Source organism: Zalophus californianus, chromosome 7 (genome assembly GCF_009762305.2).
Source record: "Zalophus californianus isolate mZalCal1 chromosome 7, mZalCal1.pri.v2, whole genome shotgun sequence".
Taxonomy (NCBI): domain Eukaryota; kingdom Metazoa; phylum Chordata; class Mammalia; order Carnivora; family Otariidae; genus Zalophus; species Zalophus californianus.
Window position 1 is genome coordinate 2,965,917 of NC_045601.1, and position 18,389 is coordinate 2,984,305.

An 18,389-nucleotide genomic window follows, 5' to 3' on the forward strand; every position below is an offset into this window, starting at 1 on the left:
GCTGTGAATTTGCTGGAAGGCTCGGTAGCTGCAGGCAGGTGCCCGAGCTCTGTCCTGCAGCCACCCAGGGAGGCTGACCCGACCCTCCCCATCTCACGGCTGCCTGTGCCACCACAGTCGCTGCTGTCACATCCAGTCCCATGTGTCACTTCAACTGGTTTCCAGGGAGTTCTCTGAAGAAGAACCAGCATCTTTCAAGGATTTCTAAATGTGTCTTCCATGTCAGCTCTGTGGCTGATCAAAAGATACTTGTTCTCCTTCTGCCAGTCAAGCCCTAGGAGAGAGGATTGAATCCATACTTCACTTTATATGATTCTGACAAGGATTTTTTAGTGAGAGCCTATCTGTTTCTGAAACCCTAACATGTATCATGTTTCTAGTATTTTCTTTTAGAAAATAAAAAGTTTTCAAGTAAGCTTGGATATCAGGACCCCCTGCAGCCACACTTCCTAGGTATGTCAGATAGATGCCAAGTGATAGAACATCAGTCACATCGAACTGAGAATCAAGAGTCAAGGGTGATTGGTTTCTCTTGACCCTCACATGCACACTCAGCCCCCTTTGGAGCAAGGCACACCTGGCTAAACGGTGGGCAAGACCGGAAGTATAAACAGCAGGCCCATAATCATAGTTCACGGTGATTAAACCTAGAACATGGGCCCCATTTGCCATGATGTACGATGCGTGGGTCCGGTCACCAACACCTCCATGAAAGAAGCGGTCAAATGATGGATTGCCTTGACCTGGAGCTGTATAGAATGCAGCTCCATGAGGGAAAGGAGGCTTGCCCACACCGGGTCAGAGCCATCATCCGGCTCCTCACCAAACACCTCACTGTGGTGCCCAGAACCCAGCATGAGTAGTGGTGATAGTGAGAGCAGGTTGGAACCTGCAGATATGGGCCTCCATGTATTTTCCATCCCCTCTGTGATTAAAAAAGGAAGGGGTGACCAAAGAAGAGGAGAAGAAAGAAGAGAGGTGACCCTCTAGACTCTTAGTAAAAGTGGGAGACACAGACAGACTCATTCCTGCCAACCCTTTCCTGGAGTTCTGCCCCAACAAGGCCCCCCCGCCCCCGCTCCAGTCCTGCTTCTGGAATGTACGGCACTGCAGCCTGCTCGTGTTCTGGGACCCCCCGGGATGCCAACCCTCCCTCCTTCCACAGCCTTTCAGACGGAAGGAAAGCTCTACCTGATCCTGGACTTCCTGCGGGGAGGGGACCTCTTCAGCAGGCTCTCCAAAGAGGTACGTGGGGCAAAGAGGGCTGGCGAGCTCTCGAGGGAGGTCTGTGTGTGGTGTGCGTGCTACGGTTGTGTACAAATGGTGTGAATGCTGTCAGTATGTGTGAGAGTGTGCGTGTGTGTGATATGTGTGCTGTGAGCGTGTGCAAATGGTGTGCTGTCGGTATGTATGAGAGTGTGTGCAAGTGTCAGTGTGTATGCTGAGTATGTGAGTATGTGTGTGTGGTGTGCATGCTGTGAGTGCGTGCGCTGTGGGGCTTACATGGTGTGCGTGGGATGTGTGTGCACGTGAATATGTGTGTGTTTGTGCATGAATGTGTGCATCTGTTTTAAAGAAATCACACAAGTGATACGGAGAAGCGATCTGTTGAACTTGAAAGATCGTAAACAAACAGGTGCTTCTGGGCGCCGGGAAGCGCGCCGACCCCTGTGGGGCGCAGACGAAAGCAGAGGTGGGTTTAGAGTAGCAGCTGGGGGACTGTTTCCCAGTATCTCACCTTCCGTCGTGGGAAGGTGCTGTGAGCACGCTGCCCACACATCCAGGGAGGTGCTTCCGGAGCATCTAGTCGGGTCATCCCACGGGAGGGGAGGTCTCCGTGACCGCTTCAAGCCCAGGGCTTGTCCTTGACCCCATAGTCCTGACGTGGGAATTTTCCAGAATGTCACCCAGGGCCACACGACAGCTCTCTGGCCCCTAATTGATGTGAAGAGCTCTCTGCTTCATGGCGTGGACAAAACCAGCCTTCTTTCTGCCTGAGGCGACAACAGCACTGGCCTTAAATCCCAGCGGCTCTGAGCAGTTCCTTCACACGGAGCCGACGGTGATGAAGGCAGCCGCGCGTCGGACGGCACCTCGCCCAGGTCTCCAGTCCCTCCGGGGTGATTTAACTGGGATGGTGTGTTCAGACGGCCCTCCGCCCTTCTCTCTCCCTCCCACTTTTTGGCCAGGAGACCCTTCAATCCTGCCTGTACCTCCAAAGTGAGCAACAGATCAAAGTGGAGCAGGAGGGAGGTTCCAGGGCCTGCGGGCTGCTCTCTCCCTCCCGTTTTTAAGGGTCCCTCAGACAACGCACAGCTGATACAGTGGGCGCCTTTCATACAGGCTGAAAGCCCGGGGCTGGAGGACTCAGATCCCACTTCCAGGACCAGCCATTCTGGAGCAGGTGTCTGTCTGGTCCCTGCTTGTGCTCACATGTTCTCGGAGGGCAGAACTACTGGCATCTGCCAGTCTCCCGCCTGCTAAGTACTGATTTCCTTTACCCTCCCAGGTCACGCGGGGTTTGGTTTTGTCCAGCGTCTGGCACGACACACCCTGTCACGGGCTTCTTGACCAAACGGCAGCGGTAGTTAGCAAAAAGCCCTGTATGACCTCTCAAGGGGAAGGCGTGTCCCCCCTGACACCTTTATTTCAGAATAAAGGTCAAGTCGCCAAGTGTGGGCACAGCAGATTCTCAGAAACAACGTGGGACAGTACCCTCCCGTCCTCTCTTTCAGCAAGGCTTTTGGACAGCATTCTGCCGTGTGTGGGTCACCGTCCTGACTTCCTTCAAGGACGCACCTCGTGGGGTGTTTCGCTTCTGCACAGACACTCTTTGTCACTTGGACTTGGGGACTATCCTGAGATTTGCCCTAAGAACTGGACAAGTGGATAAATACAGTTGCACTCTGAGCACAGACCTGCAGACAAGCCATGGTGGTTATCCAGAGAGAAAAAGCCAGATTCAAGAGAATATGCCAGCTAGCGGAATCGGACTAAACGTTAGCCCACAGACCATGTTGACCAATTTAGAAAAGAAACGCCCAGCCAGGAAGGGCGCCTGTTGAGCACGGGAGATAGAACAGGAGGTTCCAAAGGCCAGAAGGGCCATGAGGGTTGACAGCTCCCAGAGGTGACCGCCCAGGACCACAGGGCGTGAGTCCCGGCCCCGACGGCCCTGACGGGAAGTGCCCCTTCTGGGGAATGGATGGGCCCCACCTGCGCCAGCCTGATGTGCTCACCATCCTCTCCCCAGACGGCCCTTATTCTAACTCTGTGCATCCCAGGCAGCCTGCTGAGTCTGTATTTGAGTCTTCCTATGTCTGTGTTCAGAGAGAGAGTTCAGTCATCACATACAATTCCAGTGTCGGTGACACTGATTTCTCATGGTGAATGTAAAAACTGGTTTGTGATAACAAATCTGTCTTTCTAGAGGGTGACTTTAAATGTCACACACGGATTCTAACGAGCATGGGAGGTATGGAAATGTGCCCCAGACGATGGCTTCGAAGGGTGCTGGGCGCCTGGCCTGGCGAGTGCTTCCGCTCGCCTGAACCAAGATGCCCGACTCGTGCACCCTGACGCCCCCGGGCCCTCAGCTAGCCTCCCCTGGCCCAGGTGCCTTGCTGACTCTAAGCCCCGTACATGTTGGTTTTGGTAGAACTCAGCCCACTTTGGGTAGATGGAGGGGAGTGGGGATGAGATCCTGGACATGTTCTCAGCAGCCCTTCCTCAGCCCTTGGGGGTGTTGCTTCACATCCGAACGGCTCATATTAAAATAACAAGCCCAGAGCTACATGACTCCTGGAGGCGAAGACGAGTAGGAGACCAAGTGCCCACTTGCGGACTAATTAACCGTCTTTGTAGGGAACTGCTCTGCTGCCTTCACTGAGCTCCAGACTAGAAAGAGAGCTCATTTTTCCACTGTGAGAGCCAGCAGAGCGTTACCGCGGAGGGGGGTGCGGGGGGGAGCCCATGATCTTCCACAGAGCAGAACTGAGCCGAGCGCACTTTGCAGGGCTGACTCATGATGTCCTCTGGCAGAGTTCTTCAAAACAAACCAGCCACAGAATACGCCCAACAATCTTGTTCTCACTTTCTAGGTGATGTTCACCGAGGAGGATGTCAAGTTCTACCTGGCTGAGCTGGCCCTGGCTTTAGACCACCTCCACGGCCTGGGGATCATCTACAGAGACCTGAAGCCTGAGAAGTAAGTGAGGACGTGGTAGGACGCTGCCCCCCCCAGCACCCTTCTTGCTGCCCCTGTCCGGAGCCGCGGCTCTCTCTCTGATTCCCACGTGGGTGCACAGCAGGGAGTAGGCTGGGGCCATCCTCCTGCGGGCACCCCCCGTGCGGGTTCCACCTGCCCGCCCCTGACACCGTGCCCAAACGGGCGTGGCTGATGCTGACTGGTACCTGCCGTTCCTAGCAGCACCTCTCACCTGATCCTCGTAACAATGCTCTGGGGGAGGCCAGGCCGGGGCCCCTGTCCCTGCTGTTCGGGTAAGGCTGGGCAGGGAGGGGGTTCCTGCCGCACAGCTGCCCCCTCTCCCACCGTGGGGAACTCCTCAGACATGCACCTCGACTCTAGCTTGCCTCTTCCGCTCCAGTCCCTTCTGGGCCATCGCCTGCAGAGCCAGGAAGCCTCCACGACTCCAACAGGCCAGTTCCAGGTGGCAAGTCAGATGAGCCTTTCAGAGACTTTTTCTGAAAGACAGTAGCGCCAGTTTCCCCGGCTCTTCCGATGAGATTTTGCATGCCTTTGGCAAAGATCATCTATAATATTTTAGGATATTTTAGCTATCCTCAATTGAAAGATTAAAGTCCCTCCAAAATCACAGTTTCCATTTCAGGCTTTTTTCTTATATTCTGTGTAGACCTGACACATAGCAGTGGCCCACATGAAGAAGGATCGATCTAGTGGATGCTATTTTAGGTTCAAGAGGACCGCCTGACCGTAGTCCCCAAGGCAAAGTCACGGATTTTCTCACTCAGTATTCACTGCCCCGTGAGACCATTCGATTCCACGTGCCGAGGCCAAGGTCCACAACTGCCTGTGGTAGAGCCTGGTGGGACCCACCAGCTTTGGGCACAAGGCAGCCCATAGCCGTGGGCTGACCCATTGCCGAGGGCTCAGGAAGCAGGCTTCCAGCCCATGCTCCTTGGCCTTTCCTCTTCTCATCAACACTGAGCTGAGGAAAAGACAGCTCTTCTCTGCTGCCATTTTTATTGGATGTGGTGGTCTTTTATGGGAAACGTCTGAGCAACGTTGTGTCCATACGGGATGCAAAGTCCATTTGTCCCACACGAGCGGGACGCTCACATCTTGCATGGCTTTGACGTAACAACCTACAGTAGCTTGCTCCGGTCGAACATCACAGGCTGCACACCTCAATAAATGTCTAAATAATCGCAGAAGGCCCTGTCGTCAGCGTCCCCACGGAGAGAACAGTATCCTATTAAGTACAGCTGCCTCCCTCAGCAAGCGGTCACGTGAGGCAGATCTCAAAGCCGTGAGCCCCGGGCACCCGTCAGGGTGTGCACCTTGCTTCTCTCTCTCTTTAAAGGTCAAAGGAATCTTTACAGTTTAAAATAGTAATATTTAATCACAGAGTTGAAGAAAGAAGATTTTGTTGTCAAATAGAGTTAGTAGGGGATTAATCTTGAAAGCTGCTCATTTCTGGGCAAAGATTAAGTATAACTGAAAACCAAAGACGAAAACTTTCACCTCTTTCATGATAAACTGTCATCTTAATGATGCGCTGTAACATTTTCCTTCACATTTCAATAAAATAGTAGGTCTTTTTTTTTTTAATCCCATGGCAGATTTTTTTAACTGTGGCAAGAAAAACAGTAGAAATGAGCATCTTAGCCCTTTGTAAGTGTGCAGCCCTGTGGCGGTGCCCACACTCCCAGCTCCGTGCAGCCACCAGCTCTGTCCATCTTCCGAACTCTCTGCACCTTGCAAAACTGAAACTCTGTCCCCGTGAGACGCTCACTCCCCGCTGTGCCTCCCCTGCCCAGCCCCTGGCACCCTCTACGTCTGCCTCTGTGCATCTGGCTGCCCTAGGTTCCCCTTGTCCGTGGGATGTACGTTTCCTCTGTGCTGCCTGGTTCACTGCACTCAGCTCCTTGTCCGCAGATCCATCCGTGCGCTCGCGTGGGTCAGGACGCCACTACTCTCCCTGCCTGTTAAGGCAGCCCCTGTGACTCCTCAAGGCCTTGCTTTGGTTCCTCGCCATTCTCTTCCTGGTCTCTTCAAGGCTGGGCTGCTACCTCCCAGGAGCTGACAGGACAAGATTTGATTACAGCCAAAAAGGAAGGAAGGAGGAAGGAAGGAAGGAAGGAAGGAAGGAGGAAGGAAGGAAGGAAGGAGGAAGGAAGGTAGGAAGGAAGGAAGGAAGAAAGAAAGAAAAAGAAAAAGAAAGAAATGGAAGCCTAGGAGCCCTGGGGAACCCCGAGGGCTGACAGCCTGGAAGAAGGGCTTCCTCAAGTGCTGGCCTGCGTCCTCCCTTGCGGCCCACCCTCTGCCCTGCAAGGAGGAGCACCCTTCCCCCGGCAGAGCTTGGGAGAGCAAGGCCGACGCTCCCTCTAGGCCGGTGCTCCGGGTGTCAGGCACTGGTAGGACACAGGCACCCTGTGGGATAGCACCTGTGACAAGGTGCAACCTGCCGAGCCCCAAGCCTCCTTGATGCTGAGGCCCCAGGCATCCCGAGAGGCAGGTTGGGGCTCATGGAGGGGTGATGGGGGGAAATAGTGGGCCTCTGGCCGTTGAGGGCCTGCCTGGATAGGGAAAAATTCAAGAGGATGCAGATCTCCACAGGCCAAGACAATCCTGGACCCTCTCAATCACGTTCTTCATGCAGGATGGTCTGAAGGGTTCCTGAACCTTCCTGTGGGCTAAAGAAAGTCTCGAACCTGCAGGTCCCAGCTTTTGCCTGGTTAACCCTAAACACTATGGATCTGAACCCACTCGTGACCCAGCAGAAGCTGCTGACTGGGGAAGCAGTAAATCCCGAAGCCCACATCTGCACGTGGCAGGCGACCCCCGCGTGGGGACTGCTGCCCAGGCCGCCCTGCTGTGTCCCCCGAGGTCTGCATGCCCCCCAGCTGAGCAGGCCTCTGGTAAAGCATCTGTGTTCTCCGCTCTCTTTCAGCATCCTGCTGGACGAAGAGGGACACATCAAGATCACAGGTTTGTAGAGGACGGCAGTCTCCCGGTGACTTCACCTCGGCCCTGGTAAATGTGGGGAGCAGCTCAGAGCCAAAGCCCTCCTAGCACCGGCATTTGCTGGTGGTGTCTCTGATTTGGCCGAAGCTTTCATAGAGCTCACTTCTGTTACATTGGTGTGCATCCTCACAGCCTCTAGAAATGCTCGAACTTTCCAGGTCCCCTTCCTTCCCTCTCTCCCGACCAAAGAACCTTCCAGCACCTTCCCTGCAGACTCTCATCCCTGGCGGTTTGTTCAAGAATGATGATGCGCAGTACTGATGTGGGGCAAATATCGGTGCTCTCCCGGGAGCACGTCCCCACACTCTGGTCCCCTCCTGCCTTCAGGGACCACATACGAATGCACATGGGAGCCTGCCTTCCTACTGAAACCTCACGCCTCTCCCGTTGCCACCCAGTTAGAGCAACCTGAAAACGCACACCCCAGTTCCATGGCACGCATTGTATCATTTCCTCCTGGTGTCACAGTCACCACAGACTGCGTGGCTTCCAATAGCACACCTGCTCATCTTATCGTTCGGGAGGCTCCAGAGAGCCCATTCTGCTGCCTTCTCCAGCTTCTAGGAGCTGCTGACATCCCTCAGCTTGTGGCCCCATCCTCCGTCTTCATGGCCAGCAGCATGGCCTTCCCTAAACTCTGTGGCTCTGCCCCCAAATCCACAGAAGGGCACTTGTGTCACCCAGCCCACCTGGATAATCCAGGACAACCACCCCATCTCACGATCCTTGGCTCATCACTCCTGCAGGACCCCTTTGACCTGTGAGGTGACCTGCTCACAGGTTCTGGGGCTCTGGGTGTGGGCGTCTCTGGGGGCCAGTCCCCCGTCAGCTGCCCTGCTGACCTGGTTCTGCCTCATGTCCACACGTGCCCATTCCTGCGTGTCCACCAGTTCGCTCTTCCTGAACTAACCCTCTCCTCTTCTCCCCTAGAAGCTTGTCCCTGCTCGGGGTGCCTGGCCAACCCCTGTTCTTACCTCAAAGCTTCTCTCAGCACGCCTTCTTCCCTACTCTGTGGCCCCCTGTGGTCGCGCTGCCGCTCACTTGCTGGCCCGCGTCCCACCACGCCCTGTCTTCTCACGGGTGGGTTTGCCCTGTCTTCGTGGGTCCCCAGGACTTGGCGGAATGCACATAAGTAACTGGCAATAAAGATTGGTTAAATATTTTTACAGGCTTGTTAATGTTCAAAGTTCGATTTTTACAAAGTTCTCATGAACTTATATACCGGACCCTGGTTATCCCTTCCAGCAAACCTTCAGCCCACCCATTCCTGGCCTGTAATGTCATGCCCTCAGAGTCACGTGGCACGCGGTGGAGATTGAAGGTTCTGTTAATACTTCAGATGTGTTCTCTGCCAAATGAGGAACTGAACGTATCCTATGAAAGTCATGCTCGTGCCTTGTGCCCGGCAGCTGGAATATGCATATGGAGCTACCACGTCCAATTTATCTATAATATGACACAGTTTGGGCTTTCTCTGATTTAATGATCATAGATTCTATTATTATTATTACTATTATTAATCATGACCTCGAGTTCATAATATGTGATAATGCGCCATTTGGGCCAGGCACAGATTACAGACAGCCCCCTCCCAGACTCTGGTGTGTAAAGCAAGCCACTTTGCTGCGAGTGCGCAAACCCACCCCTGCGCGTGTTTGATGTTCTCGCTCAGCACGTGGCCCTGGAAGGAACGGATGGATATCATCCTTCTTCTCAAACATGCTGAAACTGAAGCGGTGCCCTCCTCTTAGAGGCAATGTGTTCCCTGTGTCCTTCAGCCACTAAGTGCGTGAACACACAAGCTTTGGAAGAAGGTAGAATGGACTGAGGATTTCTTGGAGGACGGAGAGGGGAAGCACTCACGGCAAACGCTCCACAGTCCTTATCAGACTCGCCTGTCTTCCCTTCGTGCCTCACCGCCAGGGACCTCCTTGCCCAGTAGCCTTCTGCCCGGAATCTCTCTTCCAGCCCTTTTCTTCAGGGCTCCCCCTCCCCTCCCATCTCATCCCAGCAGCTCCGGCTGGCCGTCCATCCCAGCCTGGGGACCTGCAGCATCAGCATGCCCGGGCCACCTGCCGTGCCTCTTAAACAGCAGGGCTCCTGGGACTTCTCCTCAGTCTCAGCAAAATACACCTTCTCGATACTATTACCGGGCCCCTCCGGGCTTTGTAGATGCCTGGAAGACCTTGAGCTGGGGAACGTACCACGCGGGGCCGTGAGGACACTTGCATCCGAGGGGGGTGCTGTGGCCAGGACAGAGCAGGCTGAAGTCCCATAAGTGACGCGGAAGCTCGCGGGTTGGGGGTCAGCATGGAAACAGTCCTGGTGCCTCTCCGACTGAGGCGGTGCCGTGTGCGGTTTCACTTTCAGATTTCGGGCTGAGTAAGGAGGCCATCGACCACGACAAGAGAGCTTACTCATTCTGCGGGACGATAGAGTACATGGCGCCTGAGGTGGTGAACCGGCGGGGACACACGCAGAGCGCTGACTGGTGGTCCTTCGGCGTGCTCATGGTAATGGTCCTCCCCGGTCCACGGCGGCATCCCTTGTCGCTGATGCCCCGCCCTCGGTCCCATCCCCAGGTTGGCTCAGAGGTCCAGGAATGAGCAGGGGAAACAGTGCTTGAAATGTGGACAGGCAGTGTGTCCCCGGGCGACCCACAGACAAGGAGGCCACCATTTCCTGCAACCTCCTCTGCCCATCCCAAATTCCCACCCCCAGGAAACAGAACTGGGATTCAGATAAGGACACAAATGCATGAAGAGTCAAACCTTCTTTATACTTAACATTTTTACTGAGCATGAAGATTTTAAGGGATGCAGTGATTTTCATGTTAAAGACATTTGTCTTATGTCAAACACAAAATTCTTCTACTTAGTTACAAAAATTAACATGAGCCAAAATACACATGGACTGAGATGTTTTTACATCTACATCGAGAACTTGAATTTTCTTTAGCTCGTGCGTGTTCACAGACACCACCTGGCCCGGGGGATTCTGTAGTCAGAGAAGTGGTGTTGGCTTCCTGTCCCCAGATGGTCCTTCCTCTCCCCTCCTTCTACCCTGCCCCTCCGCCCATCCTCCCAGCCAGCACTGTGCCCGTGGCCTTCCATGCTGCCCATGCCCTCAGCCCAGACCGGACTTCTGACACTATGGAAGGTCGCTCAGCTGGTGTGAGGCCCAGCTCTGTGCATCCCCAGCCCAGCTCCTATGCATCCGAAGCCCAGCTCCCTGCGTCTCCAGCCCAGCTCCCTGCGTCTCCAGCCCAGCTCCTACGCATCCCAAGCCCAGCTTCTGTGTGCCCAGGCCACGTGCCTTGCCACCAAATCACTTGCCTCACTTCCTGGCTGCAGAAGCCCTGGGCCATGTCTGGAGGTGGGGTTCAGAGGTGTCTCCTGGGGAACCTTAGCTTGGCTCTGTCTTGTGTCTTCTTGGCACTTTGACAAGTTGCTCTTATAAGTCTGTCATCTTATGTTGTGAATTCCCCCCCTCAGAATGTCTCCCCAGCACAGGGCACTTCCTCAGCGCCCCCACGACCTTCTGCGTGGACTCCCATCACAGACAGCAGCGGCCGTGCTCAGTGAGCTCTGTGCCCTGTGGGGGCGACACAGCTGTGGGCTCCCCAGCCTAACCTCCACCTGGGGTCCCCTGCCCTTCCTTGTCCCGAAGCTATAGGAATGCTCTGGAGTTTGAGGAATATCATAGAGGTTGGTTCTTGGCTTCTCTAAAGGAGACCTGGTTCCAGCTACTGTCTGGCATCATTGACACACCAGGGACTGTGGGCACTAGGCATTGCTTTGAACTGGTGGCATCATTTCAGTTGAAAGGACCCCGCATTCAGTGTCTCACAGCAGCTGGGGGAGCGCGCGGTGCTGGTTCTAGCATGGCTGTTTTACTCAGCGGCAGGAAGCAGGAGGGACTGTCGATGACAACAGAGTACGTCTAGTGGCTCTGAGTTTATGAGGCACCTTCGCGTTTCATCTGAACCAGAAAATCTCCACGTTACATGGGAAAGATACCGTTCTTTCTGGTTACAGAAGTGGAAATAAGGCTCTTCGGTGATTGGTTTAAGATCACATCATTGTCCTAAAGCCATATTCTCATTTCGTCCTGCCCACCAAACCCTTTGGCCCCAAGGAGCAACCAGCTTGCAGCCAGATGTCAGGATCCCTGTGTTCAGCACTTCCTTGGGCAACACCAGGAATGACTTCCAAATTGCCATTTGCAATAGAAGGATGGGTCTGGTGTGGCATTTAGTGTTGTGTCTGAGCTCGGCTTCGGGAAGAGGTCAATTGAGGGCATGTTGTATTTACAGGGTGCCTTGCACCGACTTTGTTAAAGAGGGGGCAGATCCATGGAGGGAGCGGCCCGAGGAACGGTCTGCACCCTGCAGGGGCTTGCTGCCCATCCCTTGCGTTTCTCCACTGAGGAACGACAGCCGTGTCCTCTCATGATCCCCAAGTGCCCTCCAGAGAGCTCGTATGAAGACACCTACGTTCATGGTGGAGATCCTTGTTCTTGAACAGAATCGAATGTCTGAAGTTAGGTACTTCTAACTGGAAAAGAACGTAAGCCGTAGTGATGGTGTCCGTTGCAATGGTAGATCCCTAACATCTCCACACTCGTCTGGAACTCAGTCTTCAGGAGGACATTGGGTTTGTGTTTTGTGGGTGCTTTAGAAACATCTCTTGAATGCCAGGTCACCTGTGAGACCACCTGAGATTCTTCCCCCATTCTTTGCCAGCACTAAACGTGTGTAGATGTTCACACGCAAGTGTCTGTGTAAATTGTTTGTACACAGCCGCACACATATAGCTGGCTCAGGGCTCAGGCGCCGCCCCTGGGAAAGGACGCGAAGACCCGAGGCTTCCTCCTGAGGCTGCTGAGAGGAGCAGATCAGCATTGACCTTCGAGTGCTCAGAGCAGGGGTGGTGCACAGTGAGGTGGGGATGCGTCTGTGCCCCAAGCACCCTGACACCTGTGCACAAACATAAATACACCTGGTGAGCAAAATCCAGCGCTGTGCACCCGGCCCCGGGGACTGCTGCCATCTCAAACAGTCCATTTCGTTGTAGGATTTGTGCTTGTCTCCTTTCAGATTAAGACGTAACTTGCTCTTGAGTTCTTTTATAAGAATGTTGATCAACTGAATGAACTTGAATTGTAGGCTCCCTGCTATGAAGTGTCCCCCTTACAGAGAAGCTTCTCATTCCACGGCTCCCAGCACCACTGGGGCTCCTTCTGTGCCAGTGCCCCAGGGCTGGCCACTCCTCAGGTTCATTGGATGTCCCCTTAGACAGGGCTTTCAACTGTTGAGGTTTGGGGCTGGACAATTCTTTGGGTAGAGGCTGTCCTCTGCATTGTAGGGTGGGAAGTGGCATCCCTCCCTCTACTCAGTAAACGCCAGTGGCACCAACCCCACCAACCTCTCCAGTTCTGACCATCAAAACTGTCCCCAGACACATCAAAATATTTATCTTTCTGGAAATTTCATAACTACTCACAGTGAAGCTATACCCGAGTCTCTTCAGGTTCCCTCTGCACATATCCACAGCCGACCTTGGAGCTCACTTGTGAATGCATCCCTTGGGGTACCCCCAGCACTTGTGCTGGACTATGAGACCCCACGGCAAACCATGGTTTATATTAGTTTGCCCTGGAAACTTTGGCCGGTCTCAGTCTTGTTCAACACCAGACCAAAACTCCTCCTGTATATAATGTCCCAGGAAAGTTCATCAGAAATGCCCTGATTTAATGAGACACTTAAATACTGAGAAATTTCTTGGTGAGAACAGTAATACTGAAATGACTTCCTTTGTCCCCGTGTGATAGAATGGGAACCCTTAAAGGGGCTGGAAGGGAAGCCAAAGCAGAGGGACACACGTGGGTTGAGAAAATACATAGCTTTGCCATCATCACCACCACCATCATCATCTTCATTCACTGAACACCCACGCACGCCACCGTATGTGTGTTGGGTATTCCTAAATGGTTCAGGATTTCCCACTGTGTTGCATGGGGAAGAACAATGTAGGAGGAAGATGAGCAGGCTGGAGGGAGAGAAACACAAAGGATGTGGCTCCTGGGAGTCATAGTCAAAGCTAAGAAGTAATCACTAGGCAGATGTGTGCAAGTTGCTGGTTGATTCATAATAGATAGTTACATGACGCACAGACTTTAGGATGGGCTTCATTTTTGTAGCAATGACTAATGGCTTTCTGGTTTCACGTGGCCGAAAAGCCGTTTCCTTGAAATTGAATTTCACGCATAGTAGACTCAAGAAAGAAAGGAGGGAGGGGAAAAAAAGATAGAACCAAAATAGGAAGAGAATTTTCTTTGCTAATATGATTCTATTTTAAGACATATTTTAACTTCTAGGATCAACTTATAAACTTTCCTCCTGTTTTATCAGATGGACAGCTCATCTGCCGAAGCATTCTACCTTTCAATTTAGTTGGTTGTCCACTTTCAGATTCTCTCAGGGACTCTCTTACTCCCAGTTTTTATGACTTACATCTTGTCTGGTCGCCTGCAGTCTGTTCTGTGTGCCCGCACCAAACGGGTGAGCATGGGACAGACAGCAAGTGGTGGTTGGTAGAACAGCCTTCGAACATCACAACAGGCAGGAATTTTTAAATTTCTTTTAAAATTTTACTTTCAGAAAGCAAACCAAGAATATTAATAAAGCCTTAACTACATTCATTGCATTAAGTTTGTAATTTCATTCCTGGTAGCACATCATAAGGATAACTTCAAATCTTAGGAAAGCTTTTATGTACGTTTCAGTATTACTTATAATAGCAGGAAGTTGGAAATGCTCTAAGTGTCCAACACAAATAAACATATTTTGGCATATCCACATATAAACTGATATTAGGAAGATTTTATAATCAGCATGGAAGTTTTTATCTTATTCTGTGAAAGGTGAATATATAAAACCATGTTTTTAAAAAAAAACAGCTTCAAGAAAGTACTAGAAGGAAATAACAAATGTTAATTCCATCTTTCTTTGAATAATGGGATTATGGGTGATTGTTTTGGTCTTTCTATTTTGATGTATTTCCCAAGATTTTCGTAATACAGAGGAAAAATACAATAGGATAAATTTTAAAGGGACAGAGACACGCCGTCAAAAAACTAAGGCAAATTTAATAAGATCGTACAAATTCCTGCACTGAGGCTGTTTTCTTATACGGTAGACCCTCGAACAACATGGGGATAAGGGGCGCTGACCTGAAGGTCGTCGAAAATACACATGTAACTTTTGACTCCCCTCAGAATTAACTGGTAGTAGCCTGGTGTTGATCAGAAGCCCTATGATAACATAAACAGTATATTAATCCGCATTTTGTACATTATATGTATCACATGCCGTGTTCTTACAATAAAGTAAGCTTGAGAAAAGAAACGGTTATTAAGAAAATCGTAAGAGAAAATACATTTACAATATAGTACCGTATTTATAGTACCCATATATGTAGTGGGTATCTCACACCCGTGCTGTTCACACCTGTGTCCTTCAAGGCTCAATAGTAATTTGAAATGACGCAAAGACACGGCCCGGGATGGATGCTGTGGCCCATTTCAGTTAGATTCGGTGTCCTGTGTTCAAGGACAGGCTGCTGCCCTAGTTACTTTCTTCCAAATGGGTCAGTGTGCCCGTTGTGGTGGGGATGCCGTGTGATTGCCGGCCCTGCCTCCTGAGCCCGCGTCGTCAGGGCTTTTGTGTGAGAGAGAAATCCTTGCTCGGGGAAGGCTGAGCCTCAAGCCCATCTTTATCACAGAGCCCATCCTGGCAAAGGTCCGCTTACTGTTTCCGGCGTGTGGCAGCCTGTATTGGAAATGTTATTGGTGCCATCGTGCTTTCACCAGATGTTACGGATGGACTGAAGTCATTCTGCCCTGGTCCCCTCCACAGCACCCACCAGAGAAGGACGGGCCCTCAACCAACCCCATAGAAGCTGTGCAGCCCAACCGCCGCCCCTCACGTCCCCCTTCTCATGTCCACCGCACTCAGCCCCTCTTACCCACTGCAGACTTCCGGCGTTTGCCCCTTGTCCGCCGCCCGCTGAACCGTGAGCTCCATGAGGCCGTTCCAGTCGCTCATGTACACAGCACATGCTGGCCGGCACCTATGCTTCATGCATCAGGGTTTGGAATGGATTAATGGACGTGGCTGCATTTTGCCCATCCGGGCTGTCTGCTATTACATCCGGTCAGTCTGAACACTCTCCCTGTTCTGTGTTGCTCTGCAGTTTGAGATGCTCACGGGATCTCTGCCATTCCAGGGGAAGGACAGGAAGGAGACCATGGCCCTCATCCTCAAGTGAGTATGAAACACTGACCCTTGGGCATCCGTCCAGTACTCCTTAGCACCTTCTGATAGCAAGAGCTTCCATCTTGGAAGCCCAGATCGTTGAGTAGGCATTAGCAATAACCATAAGAAGCATTCTTGGCGTTTTAATTACAGTGGATAGAGTGAATGGATCGCTGAGTGACCCTGATGAAGTCTTCTACCACAGATGACATGGAAAATTGCGTATGTTGTCCAATGACAGGGATTTTAGAAGTGGTGATTAGTGACCATCACAAACAAAGTACAGATTCGGAAGGGCAGAAGGATTTAGGGGCTCCAGAGGGAATGCAAGAGGAGGGGTCCCCTTTCTTTCTCTACCTCTTGACCCCATCCGTGCAGTACCCAAGCTCTCCTGCCTGACGTTGGCAGGAATCATGTTGCCCATGAGATTGAATACAAACAAATTTTCTGTTCAATTCTCAGGAAGAATCATTTACCATGCAAATGGATTTTGCTCTTAGGATCCTAGAAAGAAGTCTAAACCCAGTACTGGTCTTGCTCTAACACCTCACACATGAGCAGGCTCCATCTAAGCATGATGTCAGAAGGGGGAGATCTGGGACTCTGGAGTGTGGATGGGCGTAGGGCAGCGGCTGGGGAACAGGTAGACCCCAGCTCCAAATTGAGGTCTCCCTACTGTGCGAGGACAGGGACTCCTGCACCTGAGGGACAAGCCATAAAGCTGCTGGTCCTCATGACCAGCTCTCTCAACACAGCAGATGGACTTTTATAAAAGCGAGAGGAACCTAAGAAGCTTAGGTTTTTGTAGGTTACCCCATTGTATAAATGGAAGGATAGAAATTAGTGGAGGAAACCCATAGAGAGGATTGATTTGAGCAGTGTCTTCCGGTATCAGGTGACCTTCGTTGTGGCCGACACATGTGGCTGCAGTCTATTATTTTGTATTGGTTATCTCTGTTTCTCTTAATTTTAAGAGGGATCAAGATCTTTACTTTTTCTAAAACTAGAATAATTCCCTCCAGCTAATCCTAGGTGTGGACTTCTGAATGGGTAGCACCAAACTGGGGTCCGATGGATCCTAAAGCATGATCTGAGGACCCCTGGGGGTCTGAGACCCTCCTGGGGGCTGCAAGCTCCTCCTTTCCCTGATTTTTTCTTTTTGCAGTTATTTGGATAAATTAGATTACTGGATTTTGTTTTATTTTCATTTTGTATTTTTTTTATCCTGATAAGTACCCTCTTGAATCCCCTTCACCTGTTTCCCCCACCCCCCACCCACCTCCCCTCTGCTAACCATCCGTTTGTCCTCTATAGTTAAGAGTCTGTTTTTTGGTTTCTCTCTCTCTCTTTTCCTTTGCTCATTTGTTTCATTTCTTAAATTCTACATACGAGTGAAATGATATAGTATTTATCTTTCTCTGACTGACTTATCTCACTCAGCGTAGTACTCTCTAGCACCATCCAAGTCTTTGCAAATGGCAAGATTTCTTTCTTTTTTATGACTAATATTCTGTTGTATATATGGACCACATCTTCTTCATCCATTCCTCAGTCAGTGGACACTTGGGCTGCTTCCATAGTTTGGCTATTGCAGATAACGCCACTATAAACACAGGGGTGCATATATCCCTTTGAATTAGTGTTTTTTATTCTTTGGGTAAATACCTAGTAGTGTCACTGTTGGATCATAGGGCAGTTCTATTTTTAACTTTCTGAGGAACCTCCATACTGTTTTCTAAAGGGGCTGCACCAGTTTGCATTCCCACCAACGGTGTAGGAGGGCTCCCCTTTCTCCACATCCTTCACATCCTTGCCAACACTTGTTGTTTCTTATGTTTTGGGTTTTAGTCTTTCTGACAAGTGTGAGGTGACATCTCATTGTAGTTTTGATTTCATTTCCCTGCTGATGAGTGATGTTGAGCATCTTTTCATGTGTCTGTCCACCATCTGGGTTTCTTCTTTGGAGAAATGTCTGTTCATATCTTCTGCCCATTTTTTAAATTGGATTATTTGCTTGGAGGGATGTAGAGTTGTATCTGTTCTTTATATATTTTGGATACTAACCCTTTATCAGCTATGTCAATTAAAGATGTCTTCTCCCATTCAGTAGTTTGCCTCTTAGCTTTATTGATTCTTTCCTTTGCTGTGCAGAAGATTTTTATTTTGAGGTACTCCCAATAGTTTATTTTTGCTTTTATTTCCCTTGCCTTAGGAGACACATCTAGAAAAATGTTGCTAGGGCCGATGTCAGACCTTACTGCCTGTGCTCTCTTCAAGGATTTTTATGGTTTCAGGTCTTACATTTAGGTCTTTCATCCATTTTGAGTTTATTTTTGTGTATGGTATAAGAAAATGGTCCAGTTTCATTCTTCTGCATGGTGCTGTCCAGTTTTCCCAACACCATTTTTTGAAAAGACTGTCTTTTTCCCATTGGATATTCTTTCCTGCTTTGTCGAAGATTAGTTGACCATGTAACTGGGGGCTTATTTCTGGGTTTTCTATTCCATTGATCTATGTGTCTATTTTTGTGCCAGTACCATACTGTCTTGATCATTACTGCTTTGTCATATAACTTGAAATCTGGAATTGTGATGTCTCCAGCTTTGTTCTTCTTTTTTAAAGATTGTTTTGGCAATGTGAGGTCTTTTGTGGTTCCACACAAATTTTAGGATTATTTGTTCTAGTTCTGTGAAGTCCCAGATTTTCTTCATAGTATGGCAACATATTGAACACAGAGGCAAGATAAGAGGATCTGGCTGTCGGGGCGCCTGGGTGGCTCCGTTGGTTGAATGGTGGACTCTCTGGTTTTGGCTCAGGTCATGATCTCAGGGTCCTGGGATTAAG

General features: G+C 50.8%; 1 protein-coding gene across 8 annotated transcripts in view; it reads left to right on the forward strand.

Moving 5' to 3' along the window:
• RPS6KA2 (ribosomal protein S6 kinase A2) overlaps window positions 1-18,389 on the forward strand; it is a 363,002-nt gene that overhangs the window by 291,829 nt on the left and 52,784 nt on the right. For all 8 annotated transcript variants that reach the window (XM_027601223.2, XM_027601225.2, XM_027601224.2 and 5 more), the window contains 5 exons: window positions 1,166-1,245; window positions 4,101-4,207; window positions 7,155-7,192; window positions 9,599-9,741; window positions 15,484-15,554. In XM_027601223.2, the coding sequence (XP_027457024.1) occupies window positions 1,166-1,245; window positions 4,101-4,207; window positions 7,155-7,192; window positions 9,599-9,741; window positions 15,484-15,554 (439 nt within the window). The remainder of the gene's footprint in view (window positions 1-1,165; window positions 1,246-4,100; window positions 4,208-7,154; window positions 7,193-9,598; window positions 9,742-15,483; window positions 15,555-18,389) is intronic.